Source organism: Equus caballus, chromosome 11 (assembly GCF_041296265.1).
Source record: "Equus caballus isolate H_3958 breed thoroughbred chromosome 11, TB-T2T, whole genome shotgun sequence".
NCBI classification, from domain to species: Eukaryota; Metazoa; Chordata; class Mammalia; order Perissodactyla; family Equidae; genus Equus; species Equus caballus.
The window spans coordinates 58,933,488-58,950,707 of NC_091694.1; the positions used below are offsets into that span (position 1 = coordinate 58,933,488).

At 37.3% G+C, this 17,220-nt stretch overlaps 1 protein-coding gene across 5 annotated transcripts in view; it reads left to right on the plus strand.

Annotated features, from left to right (window-relative positions):
* The window catches only part of ULK2 (unc-51 like autophagy activating kinase 2), an 84,630-nt gene that overhangs the window by 61,341 nt on the left and 6,069 nt on the right, over window positions 1–17,220 (plus strand). For 3 of the 5 annotated variants that reach the window (XR_002811719.2, XM_023653604.2, XM_023653608.2), the window contains exons 18-25: window positions 141–427; window positions 1,479–1,666; window positions 2,074–2,177; window positions 9,945–10,094; window positions 11,427–11,635; window positions 13,878–14,056; window positions 14,508–14,626; window positions 14,991–15,148. Coding sequence is in view for 4 of the 5 variants with exons in the window: in XM_023653604.2 (XP_023509372.1) it covers window positions 141–427; window positions 1,479–1,666; window positions 2,074–2,177; window positions 9,945–10,094; window positions 11,427–11,635; window positions 13,878–14,056; window positions 14,508–14,626; window positions 14,991–15,148 (1,394 nt within the window). In the remaining variant the exon portion in view is untranslated. Of the gene's footprint in view, window positions 1–140; window positions 428–1,478; window positions 1,667–2,073; window positions 2,178–9,944; window positions 10,095–11,426; window positions 11,701–13,725; window positions 13,754–13,877; window positions 14,057–14,507; window positions 14,627–14,990; window positions 15,149–17,220 lie in introns of those variants that run through there. The other 2 variants (XM_023653609.2, XM_070228277.1) reach the window with 2 other exon arrangements.

Here is a 17,220-nt window from a genome sequence, read left to right on the forward strand (position 1 = left end):
CAAGTAAACAACTTGTAGAATATCTCATGAAAAACAAGATGTTCATTAGAATTCTCATTTTAAGAATTGTCTTCCTAATTCTTAAATTTTCGCCCGGTACTTCTTCACTCTGGGATGACATGGCATCCATTTTCTTGTAGGTTCTCCAGTGCCACAGGCTCAGTCCCCACAGCCTCTCCTGTTGGGTGCTAGACTACAGAGCGCCCCCACCCTCACTGACATCTACCAGAACAAGCAGAAGCTTAGAAAGCAGCACTCTGACCCCGTGTGCCCATCCCATGCCGGGGCTGGGTACAGCTACTCACCTCAGCCCAGTCGGCCTGGCAGCCTTGGGACCTCTCCCACCAAGCACATGGGGTCCTCTCCGCGGAGTTCTGACTGGTTCTTTAAAACTCCATTACCAACAATTATTGGCTCTCCTACTAAGGTGTGTTTATTAAACTCTTTTGTAGGTGTAATAACTTTGTTAAATTAATATTTGTTAAGTGGAACGCAGGGTGCTGGATGGTGAGCAGAGGTTCAACAACAGACCACAGGACAAGTTGAAACAGAGAAGTCTATTACTCACATGTCCTGGAGGAAGTACCCGCATGCTTCAAGGCGCCACACAGGGATGTCAAGGCAGAGCTCAGACAGAGAGACAGGACCTGGGGCACATGCTGTTTTTAGGGTCCGTGGGTGGAGTGCTTTGGGGTTCCTGAGCTAAGGCCAGATTGTTCAATTCAAACTGAAAGAGTGGAGTTCTGGTAAGCTCCACAGGGATCATATCTAAAGGCACAGGGGGAAGGCCCTGAGAGCTGGAGGAGTCTGTCAGTCACCAGGGCTGTTGGGGAAGTCATATCCGGAACTTAGTTTTGCTGTGGGGGCTGCTATCTAGGGCATGTGCTTTCATGAGGGCTAGTGTCAGCTTAAGGTCCCTGCAGGCTGCTTGGCCACAAAAAATGGATGCAGAGGCAGTAATACCCTGGAGTAGTGCAGCTGAACGCTTGACAGTAGCTCATGAACTGGTATAGTAAGTACCTTATGGAAAGGATCCATGATGAGAATAGCTACAATTTAGTTATGAAGACATCTTTAGGCGGACATCAGGGTAGCACAGACAGTTTAAATTCAGATTGACTTATGGATATAGGTATGGAAAATCTGGTTTCTTTTTAGCAGGCAATTTGTTAGCATGTGCATTAGTTTCCTGTTGCTGCTGTAACAAATGACCACTTGGTATGCTCCAGGCACAGTGTAAGTCCTTTACTTGCCGAATGCTTTATATTCGTTATCCCATTTAATCCTGAAAAAAGGAAATTGAGGCTCAGAGAGTATAAATGCACTGTCCAAGGTTACAGAGGTTGCAAGTAGAAGAGCCGGTATTTGAATCCAGGTCTGATGGACTCTGAAGTCTATGCTTCTGACTACTGTGCCACGTGGCCTGACAATTCTGAGTGCTGCTTACATCATAATAACTAGCTTACATGTTTCTTTAGACCACGGCTCCTTTCAAAATCCCTAAAACGCAAGCATCTTCCAACCTGCTAGCCTTGGTTACTCGTCATGGGCCTTCTGAAGAGCAATCTAAAGATGAGAATGACCCGCGGGAATGCTCTCATTGTCTCTTAGTGCAAGGAAGTGAGAGGCAGAAGCCTGAGCAGCAGAACAAGGCAGTGTTTGGCAGGTAAAAGATGCCAGTTCCTTCCAGCCTTAAACACGAAAACTGTGACAGTACATATGTTTTTATTACAAAAACAGCCAGACCAAATTAGCCTAGTAGCTGGTTTATGCCACATGGTTAACGATATGAACTGTATACATTTAGAATCTCTGAAAACCATAGATGCTTCCTGTAACTCTGTAAATAAAGAGCTCTTCCTGAATTTCCTGAACATTCTATTTCTGCCTTTTGTTTATTTTGGTTATTGAAGTTTATCTCTACTTTGAATTGTTTGGTATCTATTTTTGTCTCCTTATTCTCTGACTTCCCATTAACCCTTTTATGACTTGGCTTAAATCACCCTTATTATTTAAATGTCTGGATTTTTTTAAAGTATACTTTTCTATTATTAACATCACTCTTCTTTTTAGATCTGTCAGTACTGGGAAATTATCAGATCAACAAGTAAAGACGCCTTTAGGTGGACATCAAGGGAGCACGGATAGTTTAAATACAGAACGACCAATGGATATAGGTAAGAAAAATCTGGTTTCTTTTTAGGCAGGTAGTTCGTTAGCATGTGTGTTAGTTTCCTATTGCTGCTGTAACAAATGACCACGAACGTGGTGCTTTAAAACAAGACAAATGTGTTATCTTGCAGTTCTGCAGATCAGAAGTCTCAAATGGGTCTCACTGGGCTAAAACCAAGGTGTGACAGCATTGCATTCTTTCTGGAGGCTTTAGAGGAGAATGTATTTCCTTGCCTTTTCCACCTTCTAGAGTCTGCCTCATTCCTTGACTCATGGTCCCCTTCCATCTTGAAAACCAGGAATGAAGCAGTCTAGACTCTGACCTTCCTCCTCTCTATTGTACATTTAAAGGACGCTTGTGATTACATTGGACCTGCTGGGTAATCCAGGATAATTTCTTTATTTTAAAATCAGGTGATTAGCAGCCCTAGTTCCGTCTGCAACTTTAATTCCCTTTTGTCATGCAGAATAGCCTATTCTCAGGTTCCAGGGGTTAGGACATGGACGTCCTTGGCCGAGGGGAAGGGGGCAGAGCGTAATGATTCTACCTATCTGCTCTTTTGACTGTTCATGAACCAGCTGACCCAGATTTCTTCACCTAGTCCCTGTATTTTCATCTTCTTTCTCAGTAGCCCATCAAGACGAGGGTTGGTTCAGTATGTTGATAATCAAGGGCTGGTTCAGCTTGTGAGTTAGAAGGAATTCTGATCGAGATTGTTTTTTATCAGTAGGATAATACTGGTTAGCTTAAATACACATGCTCTTGAGCATTTCTTATATAGCAAGTAGATCCCATAAGGAACCATAGGTCACTGTGATCTGTGGCCCTTTCATAGTTGTTCCAGGGACTGTTAGGTGCCCATAGAAGACTAACATCTAGATTACTTGGACTGCTTGTCAGAAAATAAAAACAAAGAGCAGATTCCAGACACTAGCTCAGACTTAATAAAATTTTTTGGGAATGGATTCTAGGAATCTATATTTTTAACAAAGTTCCCACATGACTATTATGTACACTTAAATTTGAGAGTCATTATCGTAATCTCTCGGTTCTTGTTTTCTCTATAATTTTTTAATTGACTCTCCTGTGAACGTCCAAAGAAGGAAATATCTGGAACAGCAAATATCTTATTGAACATGGTTTCTAATCCAAAGGGAATACTGTAGGACTTACTGTTTTACTCCACTGTCTTCTTACTTGCATGGTTTCTGAAGAGGTCTGATGTAATTCTTACTCTTATTTCTCTAGAGGTGGGATGTTTTTTTCTTTGGCTTCTTTCAAGATTTTTTTTGTCTTTGATTCTCTGCAGTTTGAATATAGCTAGGTGTAGAATTTTTGGTATTCTTCCTGCTTGGTGTTTTCTGAGCTTCCTGGATCTGTGGTTTGGTTCTGTCATTAATTTTGGAAAATTCTCGGTTATTACTACTTCAATTATTTCTTCTGTTCCTCTCTTTCTTCTCCTTCTGATATTCCCATTATGCATATGTTATACCTTTGTATAAGGTAAGTGTTCCACAGTTCTTGGATATTCTGTTTTTGTTGTTTTTTAATTCTTCTTTCTCTTTGCTTTTCAGTTTTGGAAGTTCCTATTGACATATCTTCAAACTAAGTAATTCTCTTCTCAACCCATATCCGGTCTACCAATGAGCTCATTAAATGCATTGTTCATTTCTGTTTCAGTGGTTTTGATTTATAGTATTCCCTTTTGATTCTTTCTTAGAGTTTCCATCTCTCTGCTTGTGTTACCCGTCTGCTCTTACACATTGTTTGCTTTTTCCATTAGAGCCCTTAGCTTATTAATCATAGTTATTTTAAATTTATGGTTGGATAATTTCAATATCTGTGTTATATTTTAGTCTGGTTGTGATGCCTGCTCTGTCTCTTCAAATTATTTTTAGCTTGGTTTTTAATTTTTTGTTGAAAGCTAGACAGGATGCACTGGATAAAAGAAATTGAGTTAAATACTGTGAGTTTTTTTATCTGGCTAAGAGGCTGTTTTTAGTGTTTACTGTAGCTGTAGGTGTCAGAGGCTAACCTTTTCTCTGGTGTCCTTGTTTTTGTCTCCCCTTGTTCTCTTTGAGTTTCCCTAGATAGCCTTGTTTAAATAACATCTGAACCTAACTATATTTTCTTCTAAGTGTGTTATAGCTTAGCTCTTACATTTAGTTCTGTGATCTGCTTTGATGAATTCTTGTGGATGATGCAATGTAGGGGTCCAACTTCATTCTTTTGTGTGTGGATGTTCAGTTGTCCCAATACCATTTATTGAAAAGACTATTCTTTCCCCTATTGAATTTTTTTGCCAGTCTTGTAAAAAAATCAGTTGACCATAATATGTTTATTTCTGGACTCTTAATTCTATTTCATTGATCTATATGTCTGTTTTTATGCTGGTACCATACTGCCTTGATTATTGTAGCTTTTTAGTAAGATTTGAAACCAAGAAATGGGAGTCCTCCACTTTTGTTCTTTTACAAGATTGTTTTGGTTATTCTGGGTTCTTAAATTTCCATTATGAATTTTAGCATTCATCTTGTCAGTCTCAGCAGATCAGTTATGATTTTGGTATTTCATTAAATCCATAGATCAATTTGGGGAGTGTTGCCATCTTATTAAATCTCCTGATCTATAAACATGAGATTTCTTTCCATTTATTTAGATTTTCACTCTTTCCTAGTTTTTCCGAATACAAGTTTTCCACTTCTTTTATTAAATTTATTTCTAAGTATTTCATTATTTTTGATGCTATTTTAAAGGGAATTGTTTTCTTAATGTCATTTTCAGATTGTTTATTGCCGGGGTATAAGAAATACAATTGATTTTTATATATTGATCTTGTACCATGCAACCTTGCTGATTTTGTTTATTAGTTCAAATAGTTTTTTAGTGGATTACTTAGGATTTTCTATATACAAGATCATGCCATCTGTGAATAGAGGTGGTTTTAGTTCTTTCTTTCCAATCTGATGCTTTTTATTTCTTTTTTTCCACTCAGTTACCCTGGCTAGAACCTTTGATACAATGTTGAATAGAAGAGGTGAGAGCAGGCATCCTTTTCTTGTTCCTGATCTTAGGGGGAAGCATTCAATCTTTGACTGTTAAGTATGATGTTAGTTGTAGGTTTTTCATAGATGCTCTTTATTAGGTCAGGAAATTCACTTCTATTCCTAGTGTATTGAGTGTTACTTGTTACATTGATTGATTTTTGCGTGTTTAACTTTGCAGTCAAGGGATGAATCTCATTTGCTTATTTTGTATAATCCTTTTTATATGTTGCCAGAATCAGATTGCTAATATTTCTGGGAGATGTTTGCATCTATAGTCATGAGAGTTATTAGTCTATAGTTTTCTTGTGATGTCTTTGTCTGGTTTTGATATCTTGGTAAGACTGGCCTCATAGAGTGAACTGAGAAGTGTTCACGCTTCTTCAGATTTTTGGAAGAGTTTGTGAAGAATTGGTATTGTCTAAATGTTTGGTAGAATTGACCTTTCAAGCTGTCTGAGCCTGAGCTTTTTTTTGTGAGAAGGTTTTGATTACTAGTTTACTCTCTTGTTACAGATCTATTCAGATTTTTAAATTCTTCTTGAGTCAATTTCATCAAAGTTATCTCATTTGTTGGCATTTAGCTGTTCATAGCATTCCCTTAAACTCCTTTTTCTTTCTCTAAATTCAGTGGTGATATCCACTCTTTCATTTCTTTTTTCTTTTCTTTTTTTTTTAAAGATTGGCACCTGAGCTAACATGCGTTGCCAGTCTTTCTTTTTCTTCTTGTTCTTCTCCCCAAAGCCCCCCAGTACATAGTTGTATATTCTAGTTGTAGATCCTTCTGGTTGTGCTATGTGGGACACTGCCTCAGCATGGCTTGATGAGTGGTGCCATGTCCACACCCAGGATATGAACCAGCAAAATCCTGGGCTGCCGAAGCGGAGTGCACGAACTTAACCAAAGCTCAGCCATGGGGCCAGCCCTCCCATTTCTGATTTTAATATTTGAGTCTTTTCTTTTTCCTTAGTCAGTCTAGCTAAAGGCTTGTGAATTTTGTTCTTTTCAGGGAACCAACTTTTGATTTTGTTGATTTTTCTCTACTTTTCCTATTCTCTATTTCATTCATTATTCCCTTCCTGCTGCTTGCTCTTCTTTTTCCAGTTTGTTAAGGTAGGTTAGTTTCCTGATTTGACATATTTCTTCTTTTTTAATAGATGCATTTAAAGCTATAGATTTCCCTCTAAGCACTGCTTATCTACATGCCATAAGTTTTGGTACATTGTGTTGTCATTTTCATTTATCTTTATTTTCTAATTTCCTTTGTGATTTTGTCTTTGACCACTGGTTATTTGGGAGTGTGTTGTTTGATTTCCACATAATTGTGAGTCCACTGAATGTCCTTCTGTTATTGATTTTAATTTTATTCTCTTTTGGTTAGAGAACATACTTTGCTGAATTTCAGTAATTTAAAATGTATTAAGGATTGTTTTGTGGCCTAAAATATGGTCTTACTGTGCTTGAGAAGAATGTATTCTGGTGCAGTTTGATATAGTGTTCTATAGATGTCTCTTAGGTCTAGTTGGTTTATATTTCCTTGATAGTATTCTGCTTACTTGTTCTATCATTATTGAAAGTAGGGAATTGAATTCTTCAGCTATTATTGTTGAATTGTCTATTACTGCTTTCAGTCTGTCCTTTTGCTTCATGCATTTTGGGATTTTGTTGTTAGGTACTTATATAGTTATAATTATTATATCTTTCTGATGAAATGATACTTTTAAAATTATAAAATGTTCCTTATTTATAGTAACAAATTTTTGTTTTAAAGTCTATTTTGTCTGATATTAATATAACCTCTATAGCTTTCTTATGGTAGCTATTTGCATCATCTATCATTTCCCATCCTTTTTTTTCAATCTCCTTTCTTTTTTTGGTGAGGAAGATTCACCCTGAGCTAACATCTGTGCCAGTCTTCCTCTATTTTTTAGTATGTGGTCCACCAGCACACCATGGCTCCTAACAGGGGAGTGTAGGTCCAAACCTGGAAACTGAACCCAGGCTGCTGAAGCAGAGTGCTCTGAACTTGACCACTAGGCCTCTGGGGCTGGCCCAACCTATTTGTATTTTTTAATCTAAAGTATGTCTTCTGTACAAGGCATATGGTTGGGTCTTGTTTATTTAATCTAGTCTAACAATCTCTACCTTTTGATTGAATTGTTTAATCTGTTCACATTTAATGTTATTATTGATATAGTTGGATTTATATGTGCATTTTACTTTTTGTTTTCTATATATGTTGTCTTTTTTGTTTCTCCATTCTTCCTTTACTACTTTTGCATTGAGTGAATATTTTCTAGTGTAACTCTTTGTTCCTTTAATGATGTTTTTAATTTTTTAAAGTTATTTGCTTGCTGCTTGCTTACAATATACATATTAAGTTATCATAATGTACTTCAGATTTACAGTGAAATGTAAATGCAGTACTCCTGTAAAGCTCTATTCCAGAAGCCTTATGGTTTCAGGTCTCACCTTTAGGTCTTTGATCCATTTTGAGTTTATTTTGGTGAATAGTGAAAAAGAATGGTCAATCTTCATTCTTTTACATGTGGCTTTCCGGTTTTCCCAGCACCATTTTTGAAAAGACTTTCTTTTCTCCATTGTATGCCCTCAGCTCCTTTGTCAAAGATAAGCTGTCCATAGATGTGTGGTTTTATTTCTGGGCTTTCAATTTTCCATTGATCTGTGCACATAGTAGGGCTCTTCTTAGCTGTCTCTTTCCCTGGTTCTCTCTTTTAAACTTCTAGATGGTCTCTTTGTAGCTTGTTGCTCTCTTGGAACTAACAGCCTCCTCTTACTTGCTTACCACCAAAATCTTCATTGTTTTTGACAATGTCCTTAGGCGTGAACTTCCCCATGATCTGCTTCAAATAAGGTCAGTTGCCTTGGAGGGAGTTTTAGAATTCTCTGTTCTCTGCCTCCTCCACCCCCTGGGGAAATCCTGTGCACTGTTAAGCTAGAGCTGGGCATGAGAATAGTGGCCCATTTTTCTTAGAGTGACACCCCTGCTTTGTGAGCTAGGTGCTGGATAGGTTGGAAGCCTCTGGTCTTCATGGCTTGTCTCTACTGGCATGGAACCTCTGCCAGACAAGTGAACTGGTATGAGAGCAACAAGAGCCCTAGTATTTGATCTGCTGGCTTAGGTTAGAACTTCCACCTACAGTTCTTAGTGAGATGTAGTAGATATTCTTGAATAAATGTTTCATTTCCTGTATGGCCTCAGGACAATTTCCAGAGACTTTAAATGTTTTTTTAAAAAATAATTGTCACCAGTTATGGTTGTTTCACTGGGGAGCAGGTCTGCAGTGCTCCCCATACCTCACACTGCTATTCTGGAAGTCATTCTTCTTCCATGTACCTTTTACCAAAAGTCACTAAGTTACTAGGAATTGGGATAATTTTTCAAAACAGCTTGCCTAAATGACCGTATTACGTCTCATTCTCCTTTAGAAGTAAATTTAAATTTTTTAGAGCTTATAAATTCTATGTGAATATGTGTTATAATTTAAAGCCAAGTTCATGGATGTGAAACCAGGTGTTTTTCTTAAAGAATGTTAAGGCATAAAGTACATCTTTGATTACTTTTATTGTCTTTTTCCTTTCTGTTTTCCTCATGAACTTTATCATCATCATTTGAAATTACAAATTTCTCTTTCTAATCTTGAAGTTTCAGTTTCTGAAAATAAAAACTGTTGATAGTAAGAAAAACATTTAAGACCGTAGGGAAAAAATAGAGTCATTGTCTCTTAAAATATACCCATGAACATTTTTAAATACTTTTATGCTAATAATTTTACTAGTACTTTACTAATACTTTTACTACTTTTACTAATGCTATACTTTTATGCTAATACTAAAGTAAAATCATAAAGATATTACATTAAATAAAGAGAATATCTGTGTCACTTTATACATCTTGTGTAACAATGGGTACTATTTAATTAATTCCCACTTACTGTTCCCTTGCTCCCTAGAAGATTTTTTTATGAACTCTCTCTTCTGCTGTTAATTAGATGCTTTGAGTTTGTTATACTCTGTTGCAGATAACATGGACACTGAGAGGCAATTTTTTCTATATCTGATTCAGTGGCTCTTCTTTTAAATTTATGGTTTGTGTTATTAACTCCTACCTCCATTCTGTAGTCTCAGAAATGGAATGTTTTTCAGATGCTTGATGTGAAAAAGCTTTGGACAGCTTTTATTGATTCAACCTGGAGGGGTAGATGGGGGTTTTCACATTCTCTTCATCCTGCCCAGCCTCAGCCTGTTGGGCCCCTGTGACGTTTTTCCCACCTCCTTTTCTTCCTGATAGATATAGAGTGCAATTCGAAGGAGTGTGTGTACTGGACTCTTTCTAAAGCTCTATTGCCGTGGTAACTGCTCATCTCCCTTCAGCTTTACCTCACATTTTTATTCCCAGTTCTTGGTTTCCACTTTTTCAAATTATCCTCAACAGATGTGACTGCAGTTTGTGTATTTTAGGAGTATACAGAAATAACTCTAAGTACTAGGCTTTGGTGTCAAGAAGGTTCACAACTATGAAGAGAGTACTATAAAATATTTTTTATGGAGATCTGTGTTGAATTTTCTGATTTTTAAGAGTAATAAATGCTTATTGTAAAAAAAAGAAACCAACCCTAATATAAAAGTGAAGGTCTCCATATAATCCCACCCTCACATATAAGCACTATCAAAGTAATGAAGCATTTTGTGAACTTTTTGTTGCAGCCCCTGCAGGAGCCTGTGGTGTTGTACTGTCACCTCCTGTAGGAACAGCAGCAAGTTCCAGGGCTGTCCTCTTCACTGTAGGATCTCCTCCACACAGTGCCACTGCCCCAACTTGTACCCACATGGTCCTTCGAACTAGAACAACGTCAGGTAAGAAATTGTCTTATGACAGCCTTTGGCTAGTGTTTGGAGTGTAGCGTTCTGATAATGGCTTGATGTAACTTAGACGAGTTACTTAACCTCTCTGGATTTCAGTTTCTTTACCAATGATGTGGAAGTGACTATTTTCTTTACCTTAATGGGTTATAAGGAGTAAATGAGGCAATATTTGTGGGTGAAAAAAACTTTATAAAAGTACTACATTATATATTTATAATAATGTATAATATTATAGCATTATAATGTCAATGTGACTTCTCCATGATGAAGTAGCTATGCATATATGGTGTGCACAGCCAGTAAATTTTTTGAAAATGGTAGGTGGTTATTTATCTTTGTTTTGTTTTATAAGAAACCTAAGTTTTAACTTTTTTTGTACTTTGGGTTTCAGTCTTTGCACTTAATCCTGTATATATTTAGACAGGCTAATAGATTGATTTTATCATCCATACTCTATAAGTAGGTTTCTAACACCAAAAATTAAGAAAGTATTTAGATTAGACTTGAAATAAGTCTAATTCGACATCATCTTATATATTGTAGCTTGTGTCCTTTAAATTCTCTTATGCTAAATAAGTCATTAATCAAGGTATGTGTAGATTAATAAGTAAAGAGTATAAATAGATAATAAGACAGGAAGTAGAGCTAATAATCTTGTTTTTAAGATTATTAAAAGTATTAATAAGAAAATACCGTTTTAAGCAAGTAACATTTTATACCTGTTAACTAAGCTATCATTAAATATATATAATGCCCAGTGTTGTGGAGGTTCGTGAGACCTGTGTGCTTACTCATGGCTACTTTAGAAAGTGGCGTAGCGGCTCTCACAAAGACCTATGACAATGTGTATAATGTTTAATCTACGGTAATCCCATTCCCGTTTATGATACCACTTGGAGTATTTATCACAGATCATTCAAACAAAGGAAAACTTTGGATTTCATTACAGTATTATTTCTGATATAAAAAATCAGAAATAGTATACATGCCTCCAGATAAACATTACATGTATAAATTTAGTGAACTACTAGGCATCCGTTGAATTTTATAATTATGAATACTGTGAAGCAATGGGGAGAAACATATGCTATAAATTCGTTTAAAACAGAATATTTAAAACTAGCTATGATGTCTATAAAATAAACATATAGAAAGAAATAAAAGTGAACATGGAAAAATAAAACCTGTCCATATGCTCAAATGGGGGTCAGTGACTGTTCTTTGAACATTTCCTTTGTTTCTTTGATAGTAGGAGTGGGCACCAAAGTCCTTAACTCTGTGCACTCACCCGGGCATGGTGCTGCCTGTCCTGTTTCCTTGCAGTGGGCTCCAGCAGCTCCGGAGGTTCCCTGTGCTCTGCAAGTGGCCGTGTGTGTGTGGGTTCCCCGCCTGGGCCATGCCCAGGGTCTTCCCCTCCAGGAGCAGAGATAGCTCCCAGCCTGAGATACATGCCTTATGGTGCTTCACCCCCTAGCCTAGAGGGGCTCATCACCTTTGAAGCCCCGGAACTGCCAGAGGAGACACTGATGGAGGTAGCGAATGACCACTGTGACATGTCATTGTAATACTGATACCCTAAGAGAAAGTTCTAGTGATGGTGAGAGAGCAAAATACTATTGAAAGTTCTGAGGTTTTTTCCTTGCTTTTCTTACCTTTTCTTTTCTATTTGAAAAACTTCGCTGATATATTTTCAGAATAATGTTGACATTGCCTTTCTTATCTTTCCTTCTATTTGAAAAACTTTGCTGATATATTTTCAGAATAATGTTGACATTGACACTCATCCATAACAAGCTTTGGTTGATAGGAAGTGACATACAGAGATTTTGGGTTCTTAATTTTTTTGTCTGAAGTTTATGTACTACTTATTGGACTTGTAATGCATAATCTTTGTCTTAAAACCCTAACTTTTTATTCTCAAAGCTTGCTTTTCTTCATAAGATAAAAACAATACACTTAAACTTAGGTTTAAAAAAATAGTAAGCCGTATTGCCAGATTAGTCACTAACATTGAGAAAGAAACCTGCCAAGCAGACTAGATGCTCTCATTTGTAGACCAGTACCTTCCCTCCATGGAGCTGGTTCTACAAGGAAAAACACATTATAATCTGAAGCATACTGAGCGCAAATCCAGAACAGGAGAAGTTAATTTTATGATTCCAAAGGCTCTGCCAGCTCAGTTGCTCTATCTTGACTCTAGGACAGCATTCAGTGGATTACATTGTATCCTCAGTCCCTGAATACAATGCTAACTTAGCCTACATTTTAAATTAAAATGATCAATTCTCCAGACCAACTAAAGAACAAATTCTCTCTCCATGCTGGACCTCTAACATTCTATTTTGTGTGAATGAGGAATATTTCACATAAAATTTATAAAATATTGCATGCAAAATTTTAATAGTCATTTTGTAGTAAGTTTAGTAGCAATTTTGAAAATATATGTAATCCAATTTAAGATTGGAAAAACAATCTTGAGAGTTTTTTCAATCTGCATCAAATTAGGCGTAAATTATATTCCAGTATGTGTTCCGGTGCATTGGAACATACAGGCCAATATTGTGTCATTGAACAGAGAGCTTTCAAAAGTCTCTAGGAATATGATTCTCATACTTTTTTTCTTTTTTTTTTAAATTTAAACATGTTTTATTTATTTATTTATTATTTTTATTTTTTTGAGGAAGATTAGCCCTGAGCTAACATCTGCTGCCAATCCTCGTCTTTTTGCTGAGGAAGACTGACCCTGAGCTAACATCCATGCCCATCTTCCTCCACTTTATATGTGGGACGCCTGCCACAGTATGGCGTGCCAAATGGTGCCGTGTCTGCACTGGGATCCAAACTGGCAAACCCCGGGCTGCCGAAGCGGAGCATGCACACTTAACTGCTGCACTACCGGGCCGGCCCTCTCATCCTTTTTTAACCATGAAAGGGGAATGAGAAACTTAGTCTTATTTAAGATTTCAAAATACGTTTATAGGGGCCGGCCCCATGGCCAAGTGGTTAAGTTCGCACACTCCGCTTCAGCTGCCCAGTGTTTTGCTGGTTCGGATCCTGGGCGCGGACATGGCACCGCTCATCAAGCCATGCTGAGGAGGCATCCCACATGCCACAACTAGAAGGACCCACAACTAAAAATATACAACGAAGTACCAGGGCACTTTGGGGAGAAGAAAGAAAAATAAAATCTTAAAAAAAAGTTTGTAGCTAAAAACAAATCTCAGTATTAATTTTAGAATACCTGTTTTTAATGCATACTATTTTTTCTGTCTGTACTCCCTCTTTAACTGAAAAGATCACAGAAGTTTTGGTGTTAGGAATCATTGTTAACTGAAAAACTAGCAGAAACTAAAATAAAGCATCTCTGAAATTGTAATTCAGTAGAATTCACTAAACTAACAAGAAGTATGGTTTAGTGTGCAGAATATCCTTATAATCTTGGTATCTATTCTGTCATGTTTTTGTTTCATGTATGTTGGTTTACTTATTCCGTACTTGATTTGTTTCTGGTAAAAGCACAGTGACTTCATATCTTTGAAGCTTAATTTTGTGGGTGCTCTCATACACACAGACACATGCGCATGCCTACGTTTGGTTTCATTTGTGTTTATTTTCTCACTAGTTTTCTGGAATTAAAAAATCTCAATCTCCTTTGATCATTCTGATATTCATAAGTATCGAAAAACATTAGCAGTGGCCATGGTTTATATGCAGAAATGAGTATGCATCTCTTCTTAACCTGGAAGTTTCTAAGACAAATTGGCTTTGCCACAGCGAGAACACACAGACACCTTACGCCACCTGAATGTGATGTTGATGTTCACTGAGTGTGTGCTGGACCTGACAGCTGTGCGGGGAGGGAACCCAGAGCTGTGCACATCCGCTGTCTCCTTGTACCAGATTCAGGAGAGTGTGGTTGTGGACCAGATCAGCCAACTGAGCAAAGACTGGGGGTAGGTGCCCCTTTGTCATTCATTTCCAGATTCTTCCTGCCTTCTGTAAATTCATGTCTGAGATAGAGGCCTTGTCATCCACTGGAGATCATATCTCGTTATTAAAAGCTTCAAGGGAGTCCATGGTGTTCCATTGTGCTAGATTTCACTGTATGAGCCAAGACTTAGAGATTCTTCAACCTTAGCATTGCATTTTCCCTGTAATTTATACTGTTGGAGATACTTGACAATAGAGAGATTGTATTGATTTTTATCTCAGTGTATCTGTTGTATTCAAAATATACATGTCTTTTTCCATGCCAAACCTTCTCCCTTCAGGAGTTATTTGTGCATTAAAAATATCAAGGATAATGATATTCCCTTAGATAAGGCTATTTTAATGGTGACCTGATGTGTAGAGAGCCATAATGGTTCACAGGATAACACTCAGCTTGCTGTCTTCTGGGTGCAGGCGAGTGGAGCAGCTGGTGTTATACATGAAAGCAGCACAGCTGCTGGCATCATCTCTGCATCTCGCCAAAGCCCAGATCAAGTCCGGGAAACTGAGCCCATCCACAGCTGTGAAACAAGGTGAGGGTGGAGCGTGACAACACGCAACTCCTGGGGTGCTGGAGCTGCCCCTTTCCCCATTACACTAAGAAAGAAAATTTTTGATGAGGAATCACTGTGTTATTAAATATTCTTAAATGAGAAAAGATGCTGGCTTTTCTGGTTTTTGTTTTTGCCATTTACTTGATATAGCGAGCAGTCCAGAAGTGCTTTTATTCTCAATCTTTTCATAACTGAAAGAGAGGACATATGAAACAATCTGATTTCCTGTCATAGTTTTCAGTGATCATTTAGGGTCACATTCTTTAAATCACTAGGAAAGGTGCGTGTCACTGTGACTTTATTTCTGGAGGAAAATTAAAATTCTCATCTCAACTTTTTTCAGTTGTCAAAAATCTGAATGAACGATATAAATTCTGCATCACCATGTGCAAGAAGCTTACAGAAAAGCTGAATCGTTTCTTCTCTGACAAACAGAGATTTATTGATGAAATCAACAGCGTGACTGCAGAGAAACTCATCTATAATTGTGCTGTAGAAATGGTAACCCTTTTTAAGGTTTTGATAGCACTACTTTAAGGTTCTATAGTACTACTTATCTTTAAGAATATCCTTTGAATTGAATCCCTACTTGACATTATCTATCCTTTTAAAAAGAGTTCATGCCCTACCGCTCCCAAGTCCCAAGTATTGTGATTACCTCTTACTAAAGGAGTAATTGGACTTAGTTAACATTTAAGTGCACAGTAAGTAACATTGGTTACATTTGGTAAAATATTATATCTCTTAAAAATTGCTAAATTAGGTGTGATTAATCTTTTCATAGTTTGCATCTAAAAGCTTTAGCTAAATCTCTTTCTGCATTTTCTACAATTTGAGAAATTTTGGCTTGATAAAACATTAGAAAAAATACTGCCCTGTTAACCACAAAAATTCATGTGCTCAGATTCTGCTTACTGATTTTATTTAAATATAGACACAAAGTAAAATCTACTCTTCCAATTATCTAGTTGTGTGATTGGAAATAATTTTTCTGTCTCATGGGGAAAAAATTCCTCTGAAGTATAGATGAAATTAGGGACTGTTAAAGAAGTATTAAGTGGGGGAAAAATTTATTATTGGCCAACTTTATTTTTACCACATTAGCATCATAAACTTCCTTCCTCCCCTCAAAATTTGTCTGCTTTGAATTGTACTGTTATATTACACCCTTAGTCTTATTTTGAAAGCCGTTATAATAAAAAGTTAAGTGAAAACAACTTTGGAATATAAACTATTGATAAGAATAGTACACAGTATTTTACTACAAACTATTGATGTGAATAATATGCATTGTATCACTGTGTACCGAATTAAGGCTTCATATGATAAATTTTTTTTTTAGAAATTTGTGCCAGGAAAAATGCCCTCTCATAAGGAATTAGGATGCGTCTTTCTTTTCTGACGATGGAACCATGTAACTTCAATAAGTTCCCCCTTTTGCTCTGGCTGCTTAGGGTGAGGAGGAAAAATTTTTCTTCTACCCTTCTAGATTCTTCTGGCTGGTCTAAGAATTAAACAACATGAGACAGATTAACAGGAGAAAATCAAATTTAATTCTTACGTACAAGGGCTCCATAAGAATATGAGACCCAAAGAAGTGACCAAAGCAGGCAGCTTTTATACCTTTTCGACAAGCAATAAATATGTGAAGATGTGACAAGACAGGGAGACTTAGGCTTGGGCACTAATTAGGAAGAGACTAAGCAGTTTGTTACACAGCCTGGTCGGCCTTGCATTCCCTGTCTCTGATGATACGGATGTCTCTCTACCTCCTGGTGCAGAGAGGGTACCTTTCACATGGAGAGATCTATTTCCTGCTTCCAGGGGGATAAAGGAGGGTCACAGTGGCCTTGCACTGGCTGTTTTTTAAGTAACTTTAATTCAAAATAATCAATGTGCTGAAGTGGCATATTTCAGGGCAGCCTGCCCTGAACCCCATTGTAAGCATGCTTAGAGATATTAACACTTATGTTATTTATTTCTCCTTCCTTTTCTCCTTCTCTTCCTCCTGGCTCTGATGTTCTGTGTCCAATTTATTTATCTTATTGTAAGTGGCTTCAAATTATTTTTTCCAAGAGACAGAGCATATTGACAAGTAAATTAGGATACTGGATTATTGACAGTCCCTAGCATTTAATGATTAAAGAGAAAATTAGAAAGCTATTGGGAAAACTCCTGAAATACTGATAACCCTGTGAATAATACTGCTGTCCCCTCTTTCTGGAAAGCCCCTATCCACCTTTTCCATCACCTAGATAGCTCCTATTTTTTCTTTATGACTTGGCTTAGACATCACTTTTGGAGGCTTTCCCTAATCTTCTTTTCCTTCCATAGTGGGGTTAGTTGCACCTCTTGTGTATTCTGTACCATCTCGGGTTTCCTCCTATAATGCCATGTATCCCTTGGAATTTGAATGGCATGTTTTGCAGGCCTGTATCTCCCTCCAGACTGTGAGCGTTCCTTCATTGTATGCTCAGCACCTGGAACTCAGTAGGTGCTCAGTCAGTATCTCTGAATGAATGAATGACTACAGCAGAAAATCCTTTGACTAAAAGAAGAGGCTGATAAGTGGC